General features: G+C 44.9%; 1 protein-coding gene and 1 pseudogene across 1 annotated transcript; both read right to left on the bottom strand.

Annotated features, from left to right (window-relative positions):
• Positions 1 to 237: 237 nt before the first annotated feature.
• LOC135529237 (lysosomal cholesterol signaling protein-like) lies at positions 238 to 4,738 on the bottom strand (the record flags this gene model as incomplete). The annotated part of the gene is made up of 3 exons (XM_064958081.1): positions 3,401 to 4,738; positions 1,960 to 2,139; positions 238 to 458 (listed from the first exon to the last, which is right to left on the bottom strand). Coding segments are annotated over exons 1-3 (819 nt in total), but the record flags the coding sequence as incomplete, so codon positions are not given.
• Positions 4,739 to 6,793: 2,055 nt separating this feature from the next.
• Positions 6,794 to 12,514, bottom strand: LOC135529236 (WAS/WASL-interacting protein family member 1-like; annotated as a pseudogene).
• Positions 12,515 to 16,006: the final 3,492 nt, after the last annotated feature.

Here is a 16,006-nt window from a genome sequence, read left to right as displayed (position 1 = left end):
GGACAGTACCACTAGGACAGTACCACACCACTAGGACAGGACAGTACCACACCACTAGGACAGTACCACACCACTAGGACAGTACAGTACCACTAGGACAGGACAGTACCACTAGGACAGTAGAGTACCACTAGGACAGGACAGTACCCTATTGTCAGCACCCTATCCATCCATTCCTACAGGATAGATTGATAACGACTTGAAGGAATGTCAGTTCTTGACATTTCTGTAACTCACAGTTTGGCAGTGATGAGCAGGATAAGGGCTACTCCAGTAGACCTGGTGAGTTTCGTCACCTGTCCCACCATAGATAGTCCCAGGTAGAAGAGAGCTGCTCCTCCGAAGGAGTTGGCCAGGCCATCCACAAACTCCTCCATCACAGCAGGGATCCTCTGGCCCAGGGCAAAGTGGGACACGATCCCGACCACCACCATGAACACTATCGGGTTCTTCAGTACCTATAAAATAGATTTGATTAAAAGTGGGACACAATGTCCACCAGCCACCACCGTATAGAAGAACACTTTACTGTCCACTTTCCTTACAGTCCACAAAAATGTCTTATCACCGTTGACCGAACCCCCTAAGACACCCTGACACCATGTTTTAACCCCCTAAGACACACCCTGACACCATGTTAACCCAACCCCCTAAGACACACCCTGACACCATGTTAACCCAACCCCCTAAGACACCCTGTTTTAACCCAACCCCCTAAGACACCCTGACACCATGTTAACCCAGACCCCCTAAGACACCCTGACACCATGTTTAACCCAGACCCCCTAAGACACCCTGACACCATGTTTTAACCCAACCCCCTAATACACCCTGACACCATGATTTAACCCAACCTCCTAAGACACACCCTGACACCATGTTTTAACCCCCTAAGACACACCCTGACACCATGTTAACCCAACCCCCTAAGACACCCTGATTTAACCCAACCCCCTAAGACACACCCTGACACCATGTTTTAACCCCCGAAGACACACCCTGACACCATGTTTTAACCCAACCCCCTAAGACACCCTGACACCATCTTTTAACTCAACCCCCTAAGACACACCCTGACACCATGTTAACCCAACCCCTAAGACACCCTGACACCATGTTTTAACCCAACCCTCTAAGACACACCCCGACACCATGTTTTAACTCAACCCCCTAAGACACACCCTGACACCATGTTAACCCAACCCCCTAAGACACCCTGACACCATGTTTAACCCAACCCCTAAGACACCCTGACACCATGTTTTAACCCAACCCCCTAAGACACACCCTGACACCATGTTAACCCAACCCCCTAAGACACCCTGACACCATGTTAACCCAACCCCTAAGACACCCTGACACCATGTTAACCCAACCCCCTAAGACACACCCTGACACCATGTTTTAACCCAACCCCCTAAGACACCCTGACACCATGTTAACCCAACCCCCTAAGACACACCCTGACACCATGTTTTAACCCCCTAAGACACACCCTGACAGCATGTTTTAACCCAACCCCCTAAGACACCCTGACACCATGTTTTAACCCAACCCCCTAAGACACCCTGACACCATGTTTTAACCCAACCCCCTAAGACACCCTGACACCATGTTTTAACCCAACCCCCTAAGACACACCCTGACACCATGTTTAACCCAACCCCCTAAGACACCCTGACACCATGTTCAACCCAACCCCTAAGACACCCTGACACCATGTTTTCTAGCCTTTATTATTCACTGTGATATTAAGATGTTTTTCTATTCTTATCACAGCTAGCTAACAGATACACAGATCCTTTCACTCTAATTTATTTGTTACAAAATCCTGCGTATTTACTACTTGTATTGAATGTTAAATATGTTCCAAGTCCAATAAAGAATAAAGCACCATTTAATGTCATTTGCAAAACAAAGAAAAACTATTGATCACAGAAGAAAGCAAGATGAAATGACCTGCAGCAGCACCACTCTGACGATCTGCAACTTGCCCTGCTGTCTCTCTGGGTGGTCCTTCCACTTTCTGGACCTCACAGAAGGCAAATCCTATGGGATTGAGGAACATCAGGGAGACAGGAGCCACCAGGTAGATGTACTGCAGGTACTCTGGATATGTGTTCCTGTACAGGGCATCCACTGCAGGGACGGGGGTGGCAGATGTTATTGTATGGTTTCCAAACCACTCCTCAGGACTCCCAGATGTTCCAACAAATACATTGCATTCAGAAAGTATTCAGACCCCTTCACATTTTCCACATTTTGTTACGTTACAGCCTTATTCTGAAATTGATTAAATTAAAATGTTTTCCTCATCAAGCTACACACAATACGCCATAATGACAAAGCGAAAAGAGGTTTTGAGAAGTGTTTGCAAATGTATTAAAAAAACAGAAATAACTTATTTCCATAAGTATTCAGACCCTTTGCTATGAGATTGTAAATTGAGCTCAGGTGCATCCTGTTTCCATTGATCATCTTTGAGCGGTTTCTACAACTTGGAAAGGCACACACCTGACTATATAAAGGTCCCAGTTGACAGTGCATGTCAGAGCAAAAACCAAGCATCACGTCTGAAAGAAACCTGGCACCATCCCTATAGTGAAGCATGGTGGTGGCAGCATCATGTAGTGGGGATGTTTTTCAGCAGCGGGGACTGGGAGACTAGTCAGGATCGAGGGAAAGATGAACGGAGCAAAGCACAGAGAGATCCTTAATGAAAACCTGTTCCAAAGCACTCATGACCTCAGACTGGGGCGAAGGTTCCCCTTCCAACAGGACAACGACCCTAAGCACACAGCCAAGACAACGCAGGTGTGGCTTAGGGAAAAGTCTCTGAGTGTCCTTGAGTGGCCAAGCCAGAGCCGGACTTGAACCCGATCGATCAAACATGTCTGGAGAGACCAGAAAATAGCTGAGCTGCGATGCTCCCCATCCAACCTGACAGAGCTAGAGAGGATCTGCAGAGAAGAATGGGAGAATCTCCCCAAATACAGGTATGCCAAGCTTGTAGCATGAGACCCAAGAAGACTCGAGGCTGTAATCACTGCCAAAGGTGCTTCAACAAAGAACTGAGTAAAGAGTCTGAATACTTATGGAAATGTGATATATATATATATTTTTTTTTTAAATTAAATAAAATGTGCAAAAATGTCTAAACCTGTTTTTGCTTTGTCATTATGGGGTATTGTGTGTAGATTGATGACGGAAAAAACTATGTAATCAATTTTAGAATGAGGCTGTAAAGTAACAACGTGGGAAAAGTCAAGGGGTCTGATTACTTTCAGAATGTGTGTGTGGAACGGCTGGGACTGTTTTGAGAAAGACGTTGAACTTTCCAAAGGAAAATCAACACGCCCTATTGTACTACGATCACATTCCAAAAGACAACTATCCTCACCAATGGGATACCCCAGGGCGAAGTCGTTGCTCTGCGTAGCGAAGATGGAGTAGAGTCCTGCCTTGCTGTACCTGCTCTCCGGACTGGCCACGGCTAGCGTCAGAACACACACCAGGACGAACACCGACACCTTGGCTATCAGGATACTCCACAGGAACGACCAGATCACGTTATTAAAGTCCAACAGAACCATGTTCTTGAAGAGCAGCGCCGGGAGGGCGAATTTAGACACAAAGTTCCCTAATCCTTTAGTTTGACAGGAGGTGATTATGTCTGTCCTACCGGCGATGTATCCACACAGGATGATCCCAAAACACTCCAGGAGAGCCGGGAAGAGCTTGTCGATAGACATGGCTTGGGTGGAGGAGAGGGGATTGTGGGATATGTTCTTGCCATGGATGGCTACGTAGGTATTCATGGTTGTTTTGTGGTTGTAGGAGCACTAAATTACTTCACCGATGGGAATATTTTCGATATCGGAGTACAGAACAGTCACGCTGGGCATCAGTTCAGGCTAATACATCCGCAATGCCCTTGTTGAAACAATAATAATCGGCGAGTTGTAGTAGGATAAGTCATACACTTTTTTGGTTGTCAGAAAAACATATGTAATACCAAGGACCAATAGCGTTTCCTGACCAAGTGACAAGTCTAGGAAAAACTCCTGGCCCTACCAATACCCTATACAGGAGAGGGAGAATTTGTTGTCAAAAAGAACCAAAACAAAGCTATTTACGAGGAGTGCTGATGACATGCATACCACAGATATTGCATTATAGCCTACACCCAACTGTGCATTGAAACTGCTTTCAAAACTAGTCATGGGGATTTCAGCATGTGAGGATTGACAAAGTTAACCTTTTATACGTGTAACTCGTGATGTCTTAAACGATGCCAATTATTGGTTTTGGCGCTAGGTACTGTAGCTAGCTAAAGTTAGCATGCTATTCGTTGATAGTAAGTTACATCTAACGTTAGTTAGCTCGCGTGCTAAAAACATATTGCGAAAATACAACAATATAAAAGCGTCATACCTTGCACATCTGGTAACGAGATATTGCATATTTAACATGCGATTGTCTTATTTTTAAATAAAAATGTAGCTATATAAAACGTTAGTCTAACTCTTCCTATCTACTGCTGTTGACAGCTAGCTAACGGTAGTACAAACGCATGCTATTATCATTTGGCGTAAAGCTATTCGGGATCCTGTTGCCCCAATTGAAGTTGACATGTAAAATGGTAAGGGTTAACCTTAATGTTCGAGTAAAGGTTATGTCCCAAGGATCCCTGATAGCACTAACAATTCTCATTTGTGGCCTTTCGTGCCATTGTTCATCAACGCCCTAAATTATTATTAAATTATGAGTGACAAGCCAGCCAACCAATTGTCGCCAAAGTGTGTTGTTTCGAGGAGCTATACTCGGCTTTGATTGGGTGGGAAAGCGACCGCACTCTGCCGTTGGTAAGGGTCTCTCAAGAGGTCTGTATAATGTGAGTTAAGACCTGTCAATAAATCAATACATTTAGGTCAATAAATCAACGAATTAGTTAAGACTCGACACCTTTAAAATAGATACAAACCCAGAATACTCCACTCGCTGCATATCCCCCTAAGAAAAATGGATTAGATTCTAAAATAGTGTAGTTTGAGAGTGTTAGTGAAGCAACTAACTTCCTTTTATATTGTACGAGAACACAAGAAGTCTCAACTCCAACTTTATTTGCTTTATTTAGAAAATCTATTTGGAAATAGTTTGCTTTGTTCTACATTGAAAAGCATCAGGAAGAAAATACACTCAAAAACGCAGAAACAAAAGCAGTTGAATGCATCAAAAAATATATATATATATCAAAGTTCCCTTGAAGCCAAAGTGCATAAAGCACTCTGCAGTACCATTGTAAATGTCATAGGGAACTAATCTCCCGTGGGCAGTTTCTGCGTGTAGCTGACCCAACTCCGCTATATTTGACTTCTGGGTTAACAGAGATAACTAGGGAACAAGAAACAGAATACATTCTGAAAGAAGACAGAGAGAAACGTCCCCATAAGGAACGCCAGTCATTATGTCTGTCACCCGACGAGGAACTAACACACAACTTTAATGGTCCTCTTTTTTAAAACGTTCCATTTCTGCTGGATGTTTCTGGCTGTTTGGTCTGACTGGTAGTCTCCAATGCAAGTTGTATCTGAGACACTGCCTCTGTGGGAAGAGACTACGTCCCAGTGCAGCCGATTGTCTTGGTCAAACACACATGCTCCTGCCATTCCCCCCCCATTCTCTATTCAGAAATGCATATTATCGTCTATACAGAACAGAGAAAACACTGAGGCCAAACATAGCACTTTTCTCTCACACATCAGCATATAGCCAGCATATTTTGATTGATATTCATATCCTCCTTGCATACATTAAACACTTGCATAGACTATGAGCAAGCTCATTCATATCATAACTTCAGGATCATGTATGTAACATTTTAATACATTTTAATGATTTACTTTCATAGGTCAAATATTAGATTGTCACTCTGCAAGTGGTTCTGAGACAAGCTTGATGTTAATATCAAGTAGCGGAGACGTCCCAGAGCTGTAGTACAGAAGCAGAAGATAATACTGTAACTGTATAGTCAAATAGATAACTTAGAAAATAAAAACAAATAGTCCTTCCCAACAACTCAAATCATACAAAATTAAACTAACAACTGTCATGAGTGACCTTTTTTCTTTTCAAGGCATAAAGAAAACGTTCAATCAAGGCATACTGTAACACACAAGCGTCCATTTTGTCTCTCCCGTGTAAAAACAAAGACAAGGCATGCTGTGAACTGCACATGAACTGTATGGAGAAGTACCCTTTGATGGTTAGAATATTGTAACTGATATGCTATAGTTCGGTTGCTCTTTGGCGAAGACAGGCACAGCATCCGGAAACAGACTGTTTCCCTTAAATCTCAAAGATCCTTCATAACAATCCGGAATTGAAAAAAAAAAAAAGGCAAAGTGAAAAATGATAACAAAAGTATACAGTTTCAACACTACATAGTGGAGCAAAACCAAATGCATAGCCTATAAAACGAGCCTCTGTTGCGACTTTGGTTGGTTTGGAGTGCTGTTCGTTAAATGAGAATATTTTCTCAACTCCAGGCAGAAACACATGGTTGCGTGAGTCCCACTGCAAATATGGTCCTTCCATGAGGTGCTATAAGCCTCACGGACAGAGGCAGTGGAGGTGACATACTTACATCCATGTACTCTGAGGGAGAGGAGGGGGGGGGAGGAGGGAGGAGAGGAGAGGAGGAGGGGGAAGAAGGGGCGGGGGAGAGGAGAGGAAGGGAGGGAGAGGAGAAGGGAGGGAGAGGGAAGGGAGGGAGGAAGCGAGGGAGGGAGGGGAGAGGAGGGAATGGAGGGAAGGGAATGGATGTGAGGGGAGGGAGGAGGAGACATCCCAAAAACGAGTGCTTCACCTGGGGATAGGGGGTAGTGGCGGGGCACCCTGGACTTTTTATCTGAACCTGGACAGGAAAGAAGAAGAACATAAAGTGGACATGTCAAGCAGGCTGTCAAGGACAGGAAGATACTCTGAAGGCAGGCTGGAAACTTTCAGGAGGAAACAGATTTGGGACAAATCAATACATATAGAAAACACTTGATTTAGCCTTGCTATTTTTAAAGCACAGCGCAAAAATTTCAAAGTATTTGACCCAGGTCTGGGAGGAAAGCCCTTGGTTCCTACCTCTGCCGTCAGTCTTGGACAACTTGCTGGGGTAGGTCTTCTGACAGGACACGTAAGGCTCTGGGACAGGGAGGTCTGAGACAGGGTGGAACTGGAACCGAGCCTCCCACTCATCTGACAGAGAGAGAAACACAACTCTCAGCTAGGTCAATTAAAGACCTATATGGGTTCAAACCCGGGTCTTCTCTGCTCCACAAAACTGTTAGCCCACTGAGCTGAAGCCAAGTCATTAGCAATGGGAGCTAAGGGCACACCAGGGAGTAAGGTCTCATCATATGAATTCCTTCCGTTACACTCACCAACGTGTTGATGGGAGTTCTGGAAGCCGTTGCCCATGGGGGGAGGTGGGGGGAGGAGGGCCTCCTATTCCCGGTCGGTCTGGTGGGAGCGGGGGCCGTTGTCCCCCACGGGGGGGCTCTGCTCCCGGGCGGTTAGGAGGTGAGGGGACTGGAGATGACCTTATACTGCCTCCACGTGGACCTGAGGAGGGAGGGGGTGGGAGCGGGCCTGGGGGAGAAGAGGTTACACCACAGAGTTCAATACAACACTAGTTCTATATAATAGCATCGCTATAGGTCACATCATAGCATCGCTATAGGTCACATCATAGCATCGCTATAGGTCACATCACAGCATCACTATAGGTCACATCACATCACATCATCGCTATAGGTCACATCACAGCATCGCTATAGGTCACATCATATCATCGCTATAGGCCACATCATATCATCGCTATAGGTCACATCATAGCATCTCTATAGGTCACATCATATCATCGCTATAGGTCACATCATATCACTATAGGTCACATCATATCATCGCTATAGGTCACATCATATCATCGCTATAGGTCACATCATATCATCGCTATAGGTCACATCATATCATCGCTATAGGTCACATCATAGCATCGCTATAGGTCACATCATAGCATCTCTATAGGTCACATCATATCATCGCTATAGGTCACATCATATCATCGCTATAGGTCACATCATATCATCGCTATAGGTCACCACATAGCCACAAACTACATTCCATCCAGTCTCAAAACACATACACGGTGTCCTGATGTCTGACCAAACTGACCACAGAAAGGTTAACTATGATTCTAGTGTCTAAGCTAACCCAAAAAGAGACAGTAGTCATCATTATATGACCTGAAGGGAGGCTGAAGGAAGCAGCATCCTTACCTGTCCGTCCTGGGGGTTTTTACCCAGAGGGGCGCCTCTCACTGGGTGGGGGTGGCAGTGGTCCTGACCGCCAGGTGGCGGCGCCGGCGAGTTGAGTGAAATGTTCCTCTGTGGTAGTCTGGGGGTGTGTTCATCTCCTCCCGCAGGCTGGGGGCAACAGTGGAGGACCCGGTCTGCAAGGAGGGAGAGGGGAGCTCCACCACCGCCGATGGAGGGCCGAGAGGAAGACGAGCTGGGGGCTTGGAGTTGAAAGATGGTGGCGGTGGGGGTCCATCTCTGGATATGGAGGACCGGTGGCCCCCAGAGGTGGGGGTGGGGGCCAGGGGTCCTCTGAGGGTCTGCCAGGGTGGGGGGCTGGGGGTAGAGGGGGACGTCCACTACTGGGAACCGGAGGGGCCCCAAAGGAGGGTTTGGCCCAGACGGGGCCCCTATAGGGCCAGGGGAGGGGCAAGCCTTGGTGTCTGCCTGCGAGGTTGGGTGGTGGAGGTGCCGGGGCTGAGCTGGGTATCCGGGCTCCTCCTGAACAGGCGGGGTCCCTCGGCTCTGGAAGTTCTGGTTGGGCCGTGGGGTGTTGGGGATTGGGGGAGGGGTCCGCCAGGGGTCCCTGGTCGCGGGGCCTGCCCGTCCCCTGGGGAGGTCGGGGGCGCTGCTCCGGGAAAGGCTGGGGCCCTGAGAACCGTGGAGGGCCAGCGGAGGGGCCCCCACCACTAAACGGTCTGGGGGCCTGAGGAACGGCCTCCTGGAGGTACCATGGGGGGCCTAGGGCCTCCCTGTGGAAGCATAAGGGTTTCAAACATCACACACTTTGTCTACCATCATTTTGTCTTACATGGGGCTATGGTTAAAACAACCAACCAACTAGTGCTCTCTATGCATTACAGAAATATATGTAGCCCGTGTCACCTAGTGGCTGGTGTGACTGTGAGACCAGGGGAGAATTGGGGTATAGGTTAGCGAGCCGCAACCTCGATTAGCGAGCCAGTGTTTCTGCCATGGACGACGCGCGTGGCCTGTGCTTGTGGCAAGTTGTCAAAACGTTTGGTCAGCAACTTTTGTTTATTTTTCTGTAAATGGTTTTACCGCTTACTCAAGTAAATGACAGCTATGATTTGTATTGCAGTAACGTCTTCAACACTGTTGGGGGCGGCTTGGAAGCCGGTTGTGTGGGAACAGGGTACAGCACAGGATCTATGAAACGTATACGCTTTTAACTATGTAATATGAATGGTGTCTTTTTTTACTAATGTTGTGTATTTAATAAAATATTTGAAGTTTTAATATTGACATTTTATCAAGGAGCCAGGGTTATAATTATTGTTTATATTTTTCAAAGAATTTTGTGTCCCTTATTAGGTTGTTTTTTTGGTTTGTCTCGTCCGCAAATGAGCTGCTATTGGGGCGGCAGGGTAGCCTAGTGGTTAGAGCGTTGGACTAGTAACCGAAAGGTTGCAAGTTCGAATCTGCCCCTGAACAGGCAGTTAACCCAAATCTTTTTAATTTTAATTTTATTTTACTAGGCAAGTCAGTTAAAAATCTGTATTTTTCAATGACGGCCTAGGAACAGGCCAAAAATAAGAATTTTGTTCTTAACTGACTTGTCTATTAAAATAAAATTAAAATTAAAAAAGATTTGTGATTGCCCCTAGCAAGCGGACTAGTTTAATATTCTTTGTTATATGCTTGTTTATATGTTCCGCCGCCCTTTCTGCAGAGTTCTCCGGGGCAGGCTGGTTTTAGAAGGGAACTATTCGGTTAGAGAGCAAAGGCAAGTCATGCGTGTTTTCGCATGCTAATATCACCAGTGTTATCATCTGACAAAGAGTGTTTAGTCACCAGTGTGTTATCATCTGACAAAGAGTGTTTAGTCACCAGTGTGTTATCATCTGACAAAGAGTGTTTAGTCAGTGTGTTATCATCTGACAGAGTGTTTAGTCACCAGTGTGTTATCATCTTACAAAGAGTGTTTAGTCACTAGTGTGTTATCATCTGACAAAGAGTGTTTAGTCACCAGTGTGTTATCATCTGACAAAGAGTGTTTAGTCACCAGTGTGTTATCATCTTACAAAGAGTGTTTAGTCACCAGTGTGTTATCATCTTACAAAGAGTGTTTAGTCAGTGTGTTATCATCTGACAAAGAGTGTTTAGTCACCAGTGTCATCATCTTACAAAGAGTGTTTAGTCACCAGTGTCATCTTACAAAGAGTGTTTAGTCACCAGTGTTATCATCTACAAAGAGTGTTTAGTCACCAGTGTTATCTTACAAAGAGTGTGAATATAGTTAATGTAAAGTGTTTACATGCAAGTCTTGGCATTACTTCTTGCCCTGCTGCCATCTATCCATAATGTATGTCTTCTATACCAGGGGTTCCCAAACTCTTTCACTGGTCCCAGCACTGGGGAACCTCACTCCCTAAGGTCTGCAACACTAAGATGACGAGAGCAACTGATGATGCACTACCTCATTTTTGAAATTGTGCATTCCACGATTACAACTTTCAACAGTACGTTTAAAGTTGGACTGAGTTACTTTTTTTTGTGGGAGGGGGACCCCTGCCGATCCCCTCAGAGCCAGTGTGTCTCTGGGGTCATGCATTGTATTATTGTTTTTGTTATGTAATAAACCTTGGCACTTTGGTCAACTCTGACAGACCTGTAATTGACTTGTCTTGAGGACCTCCTCGTAGAACAAGGTGGCGCACTACAGTTTACATATAGCAAACACATTGCACTTGTTCTAGATAGTTATCATGGCTTATCTCAAACACGCTTTACTAACCACATTAATACAACCTCTACAGGTTGCTGCAGTACATTGTATCCTTCCCTACAGGCTGCTGCAGTACATTGTAGCCCTCTAGAGGCTGCTGCAGTACATTGTAACCTCGAGGGCTGCTGCAGTACACTGTAGCCTCTAGAGGCTGCTGCAGTACACAGCCTTGAGGCTGCTGCAGCACATTTACATTTACATTTAAGTCATTTAGCAGACGCTCTTATCCAGTACATTGTAGCCTCTTATTATACACATGGATTATTACCGTTTACTGTTCCTCCTGAGGACCGAAGCTTGGGCATACCTCCTGCAAAGAGACCTCCTAGTACTGGTCCTTCCTCCTCCGCCACCTCCTTCCTCCTCCTCCCCCTCCTCCACCTCCTCCACCTCCTCACCACCTCCACCTTTGGGTTCTGTGGAAGAAAGGTATTCAATCTCTTTTCCTCCGCACAAGACCATAGCTTTTGAAATCTAATTATCTGCAGAAGGCCTTTGTAGGTTTCAAGTAGCTTCCATATTTCTAATGGTTAGACTGAGGATGAGTACATTCTGAGTAAAACCTTGAGGATGCACAGCATCAGAGAACCCTTTACTCACTGTCAATGATAGGTTGACTCCTGTCATTGGTCACGTGCCTTCTTCAGGCGAGTCCTTTCCGATATCAGACAGTAAGGCGTTTCTTCCTTGTGCTTCATTCTTGCTGAGTGATGGCTTCTGTGTATTTGCCTGATGAATGTTGACAACATAAAACACAAACAAAGAAGCCAGTTAAGTAATATAGGAAATTATATAGTATTACCTAGGACGACAACTTGCACAATCACATTGCCATGCTGGAAACGCTTCCTGTCACTACCACAAGGTGGCGCTATTGAACAAGGTCAAAACTGCACTGACCTAAGAAATTTCCTTCAATCACTCATGACAGAAGGGGGATGAGAGGTTATCTGACAGGAGGGGGATGAGAGGTTATCTGACAGAAGGTGGCTGAGAGGTTATCTGACAGGAGGTGGCTGAGAGGTTATCTGACAGGAGGTGGCTGAGAGGTTATCTGACAGGAGGTGGCTGAGAGGTTATCTGACAGGAGGTGGCTGAGAGGTTATCTGACAGGAGGTGGCTGAGAGGTTATCTGACAGGAGGTGGCTGAGAGGTTATCTGACAGGAGGGGGATGAGAGGTTATCTGACAGGAGGGGGATGAGAGGTTATCTGACAGGAGGGGGATGAGAGGTTATCTGACAGAAGGTGATGCTGTCTTCATCTAAGATTACATCTAAACTGAATGAAATTTTCCATCGTCATGTTAACTCATATCAGTAGTTCCAAATATAACTAGGGCGTCTTTGGCGTGCTTACCACAGCGAAGGTTGGGGGTGGGGGGAGGGGCAGAGGGGGTGGTGGGGGAGGAGGCATCTCTCTCTCTCTTCAGTTATTCTTCTACAGCTTCACCCCTGATGGAGAGAATACACGAATCCATTAAATACCTCCTAAACATCCACACAAACAGTAGGCTTACAGATGCTATACACATAACCAGCTGGACCACAACAAACCTTCAGAGACATGGGAACACACACACACACACACACACACACACACACACACCTCTCCAACTGGGCACAGGCGTCAAGTTCAACATCTAGTTTTAATTTGCATTTGGTTGAGTTGTCAACTAACATGAATTCAACGTGAAATGTCACCATGTCATTGGATTAAGGTTAAGTTTTGGGGGAAAAATGAAATTCCCTGAGAGGTTGATGACTTTTACAAATCTAAACAGTTTTCCACTTTGATTCAATGTCATCACAATACTTTAAAAAATAAAAAATAAAGAATTATGACGTGGAAACAATGTTGATTCAACCAGTTTTTACCCAGTGGGCTTTCACCACAGTCCTTAGAGCAAGCTGTGTGACTGCAGACACATAATATTGTCTTTGCACAGAAAATAACAGGATGTATTGGAAATAACTTGCAAAGTACATGAGCTATAAAACCACAAGGGAAACAATCACATTGATCAAGCAACACTTCCTGGTACAGCAGACAGATGCTTTAGAAGCTTCTGATAGGCTAATTGACATAATTTGAGTCAATTGGGGTGTACCCTGTGGATGTATGTCAAGGCCTACCTTCAAACTCAGTGCCGCTTTGCTTGACATCATGGGAGAAAATCAAAAGAAATCAGCCAAGACCTCAGAAAAAAATTGTGACCTCCACAAGTCAGATTCATCCTTGGGAGCAATTTCCAAACGCCTGAAGGTACCACGTTCATCTTGCAAACAATAGTACGCAAGTATAAAAACCATGGGACCATGCAGTCGTCATACCACTCAGGAAGGAGACGGTCTTTCTCTCTAGAGATGAACGACTTTGAAAGTAAAAGGCGAATCAATCCCAGAACAACAGCAAAGGACATTGTGAAGATGCTGGAGGAAACAGGTACAAAAAAGCATCTATATCCACAGTAAAACAAATCCTATAAATCGACATAACCTGAAAGACCGCTCAATGGCAAAGGAAGAAGCCACTGCTCCAAAACGACCATAAAAGCCAGACTATGGTTTGCAACTGCACATGGGGACAAAGATCGACTTTTGGAGAAATGTCCCCTGGTATGATGAATCAAAATAGAACTGTTTGGCCATAATGACCATCGTTATGTTTGAAGGAAAAGGGGGATGCTTGCAGTAAGCCGAAGAACACCATCCCAACCATGAAGCACGGGGTGGCAGCATCATGTTGTGGGGGTGCTTTGCTGCAGGAGGGCCAGGTGCACTTCACAAAATAGATGGCATCATGAGGACGGAAAATTATGTGAATATATTGAAGCAACATCTCAAGACATCAGTCAGAAGTTAAAGCTGGGTGGCAAATGGGTCTTCCAAATGGACAATGACACAAAGCATACTTCCAAAGTTGTGGCAAAATGGCTTAAGGACAACAAAGTCAAGGTATTGGAGTGGCCATCACAAAGCCCTGACCTCAATCCATAGAAAATATGTGGGCAGAACTGAAAAAGCATGTGTGAGCAAGGAGGCCTACAAACCTGACTCCAGTTACACCAGCTTTGTCAGGAGGAATGGGCCAAAATTCACCCAACTTATTGTGGGAAGCTTGTGTGGAAGGCTACCCAAAACGCTTGACAAGTTAAACAATTTAAAGGCAATGAGAACAAGTACAATCAATTTGTATGTAAACTTCTGACCCATTGGGAATATAATGAAAGAAATAAACGCTGATATAAAAACACTCTACTATTATTCTGACATTTCACATTCTTAAAATAAAGTGATGATCCTAACTTATCTAAGACAGGGAATTTTACTTGATTAAATGTCAGGAATTGTGAAAAACTGAGTTTAAGTGTATTTGGCTAAGGTGTATGTAAACTTCTGACTTCAACTGTAGATACACCTATGTTTGAATAAAATCAACTATATGTAGGCCACAGAGCTGAGTCTGATGCTTTAAGCACTGTGATTAAAAATGAAGGCACACAAATTACTCAAGAGGGGAGTTAGAGATCAATATAGCCTAACCAGAAGAAGAAAAAAAAACTGTTTCGCATCCTCCTCTTCCTGTTGCTGGCCTTCTCAGATTCTGCCGTTACTCTCCTGAAGTTACTCAGAGGCTACACCAGTGAACGCTAACCTTTCCATTTTGAGTGCCAGGTATAGTACCATTTCTACTGATTCATTATGATTTTCATCTGCACATTTTTCGTAGAACAACTACATTCAATTTATAATAAAGTCTTCATATCTCAAAATAAATGTAGTGGTTAATCAAAATGATATCTAAATGAAAATGCTACCATTTTAAATATAACTTTATTGCCATTGGTAATGTGTAAAAACAGCCTACATAAATCCAACAAATACACTGCAACCTGCATGTAGAACATATCCTGATGAAAACAGATATCCTAGAAATCCATTGGCTATGCATGGACTGTCTGTAAGAAACATTGTACAACTATCAACTTGGTCCAGCCCAAAGCTTGTGCTAGCAAACTTGGCAACATTGTATAAAATATTCTGTCTGTCAGAGTTTCTGCACCAGTGAGCTCCAGACAGACAGAGCTGTAGGCTAAGTTGCACAAGGGATAAGAAGTAATCAGGGAGGCCTATTTTATGACGTTTCCACCGGATCAGAGCATGACATTTTCCCCTTTTATGCTGAGTGGTTATCAAAAAGAGAGCTGGGAATATTCTTCAAACAGGCTAGGTGCGCGTCCTTACTCAAGATTGACAGGAGCACTCCAAACAAAAGACGATGAATAAATTGACAACTCGTAAATGGAACGTTTTTTCCTCACAAGTGTAGCCTAGGTTGAACACTCTACAAACAATGTGTCCACTTCTACAATGACAATGGTAAGACTAATAATAATATATTGAATGCATTACCGTAACCAAACAAACATTGTAGATTAAAAATGGTCGGAATTAACGGTAGGCTAAATGTACTACTGGTGATAGTGGTGTGCCATCCCCTCTGCAATGGACGAGTCCACCCAGACAGGCAATGGACGAGTCCACCCAGACAGGCAATGGACGAGTCCACCCAGACAGGCAATGGACGAAGTCCACCCAGACAGGCAATGGACGAGTCCACCCAGACAGGCAATGGACGCAGTCCACCCAGACAGGCAATGGACAATAGTCCACCCAGACAGGCAAAGGACTAGTCCACCCAGACAGGCAAAGGACTAGTCCACCCAGACAGGCAAAGGACTAGTCCACCCAGACAGGCAAAGGACTAGTCCACCCAGACAGGCAAAGGACTAGTCCACCCAGACAGGCAAAGGACTAGTCCACCCAGACAGGCAAATGGACTAGTCCACCCAGACAGGCAAAATGGACTAGTCCACCCAGACAGGCAAATGGACTAGTCCACTCA

The sequence above is a fragment of the Oncorhynchus masou genome, unplaced genomic scaffold (assembly GCF_036934945.1).
Source record: "Oncorhynchus masou masou isolate Uvic2021 unplaced genomic scaffold, UVic_Omas_1.1 unplaced_scaffold_1125, whole genome shotgun sequence".
In the NCBI taxonomy this organism is placed as follows: Eukaryota; Metazoa; Chordata; class Actinopteri; order Salmoniformes; family Salmonidae; genus Oncorhynchus; species Oncorhynchus masou.
The sequence above is the reverse complement of the archived record's forward strand: the minus strand, read 5'-3'. Positions and strand labels throughout refer to the sequence as shown.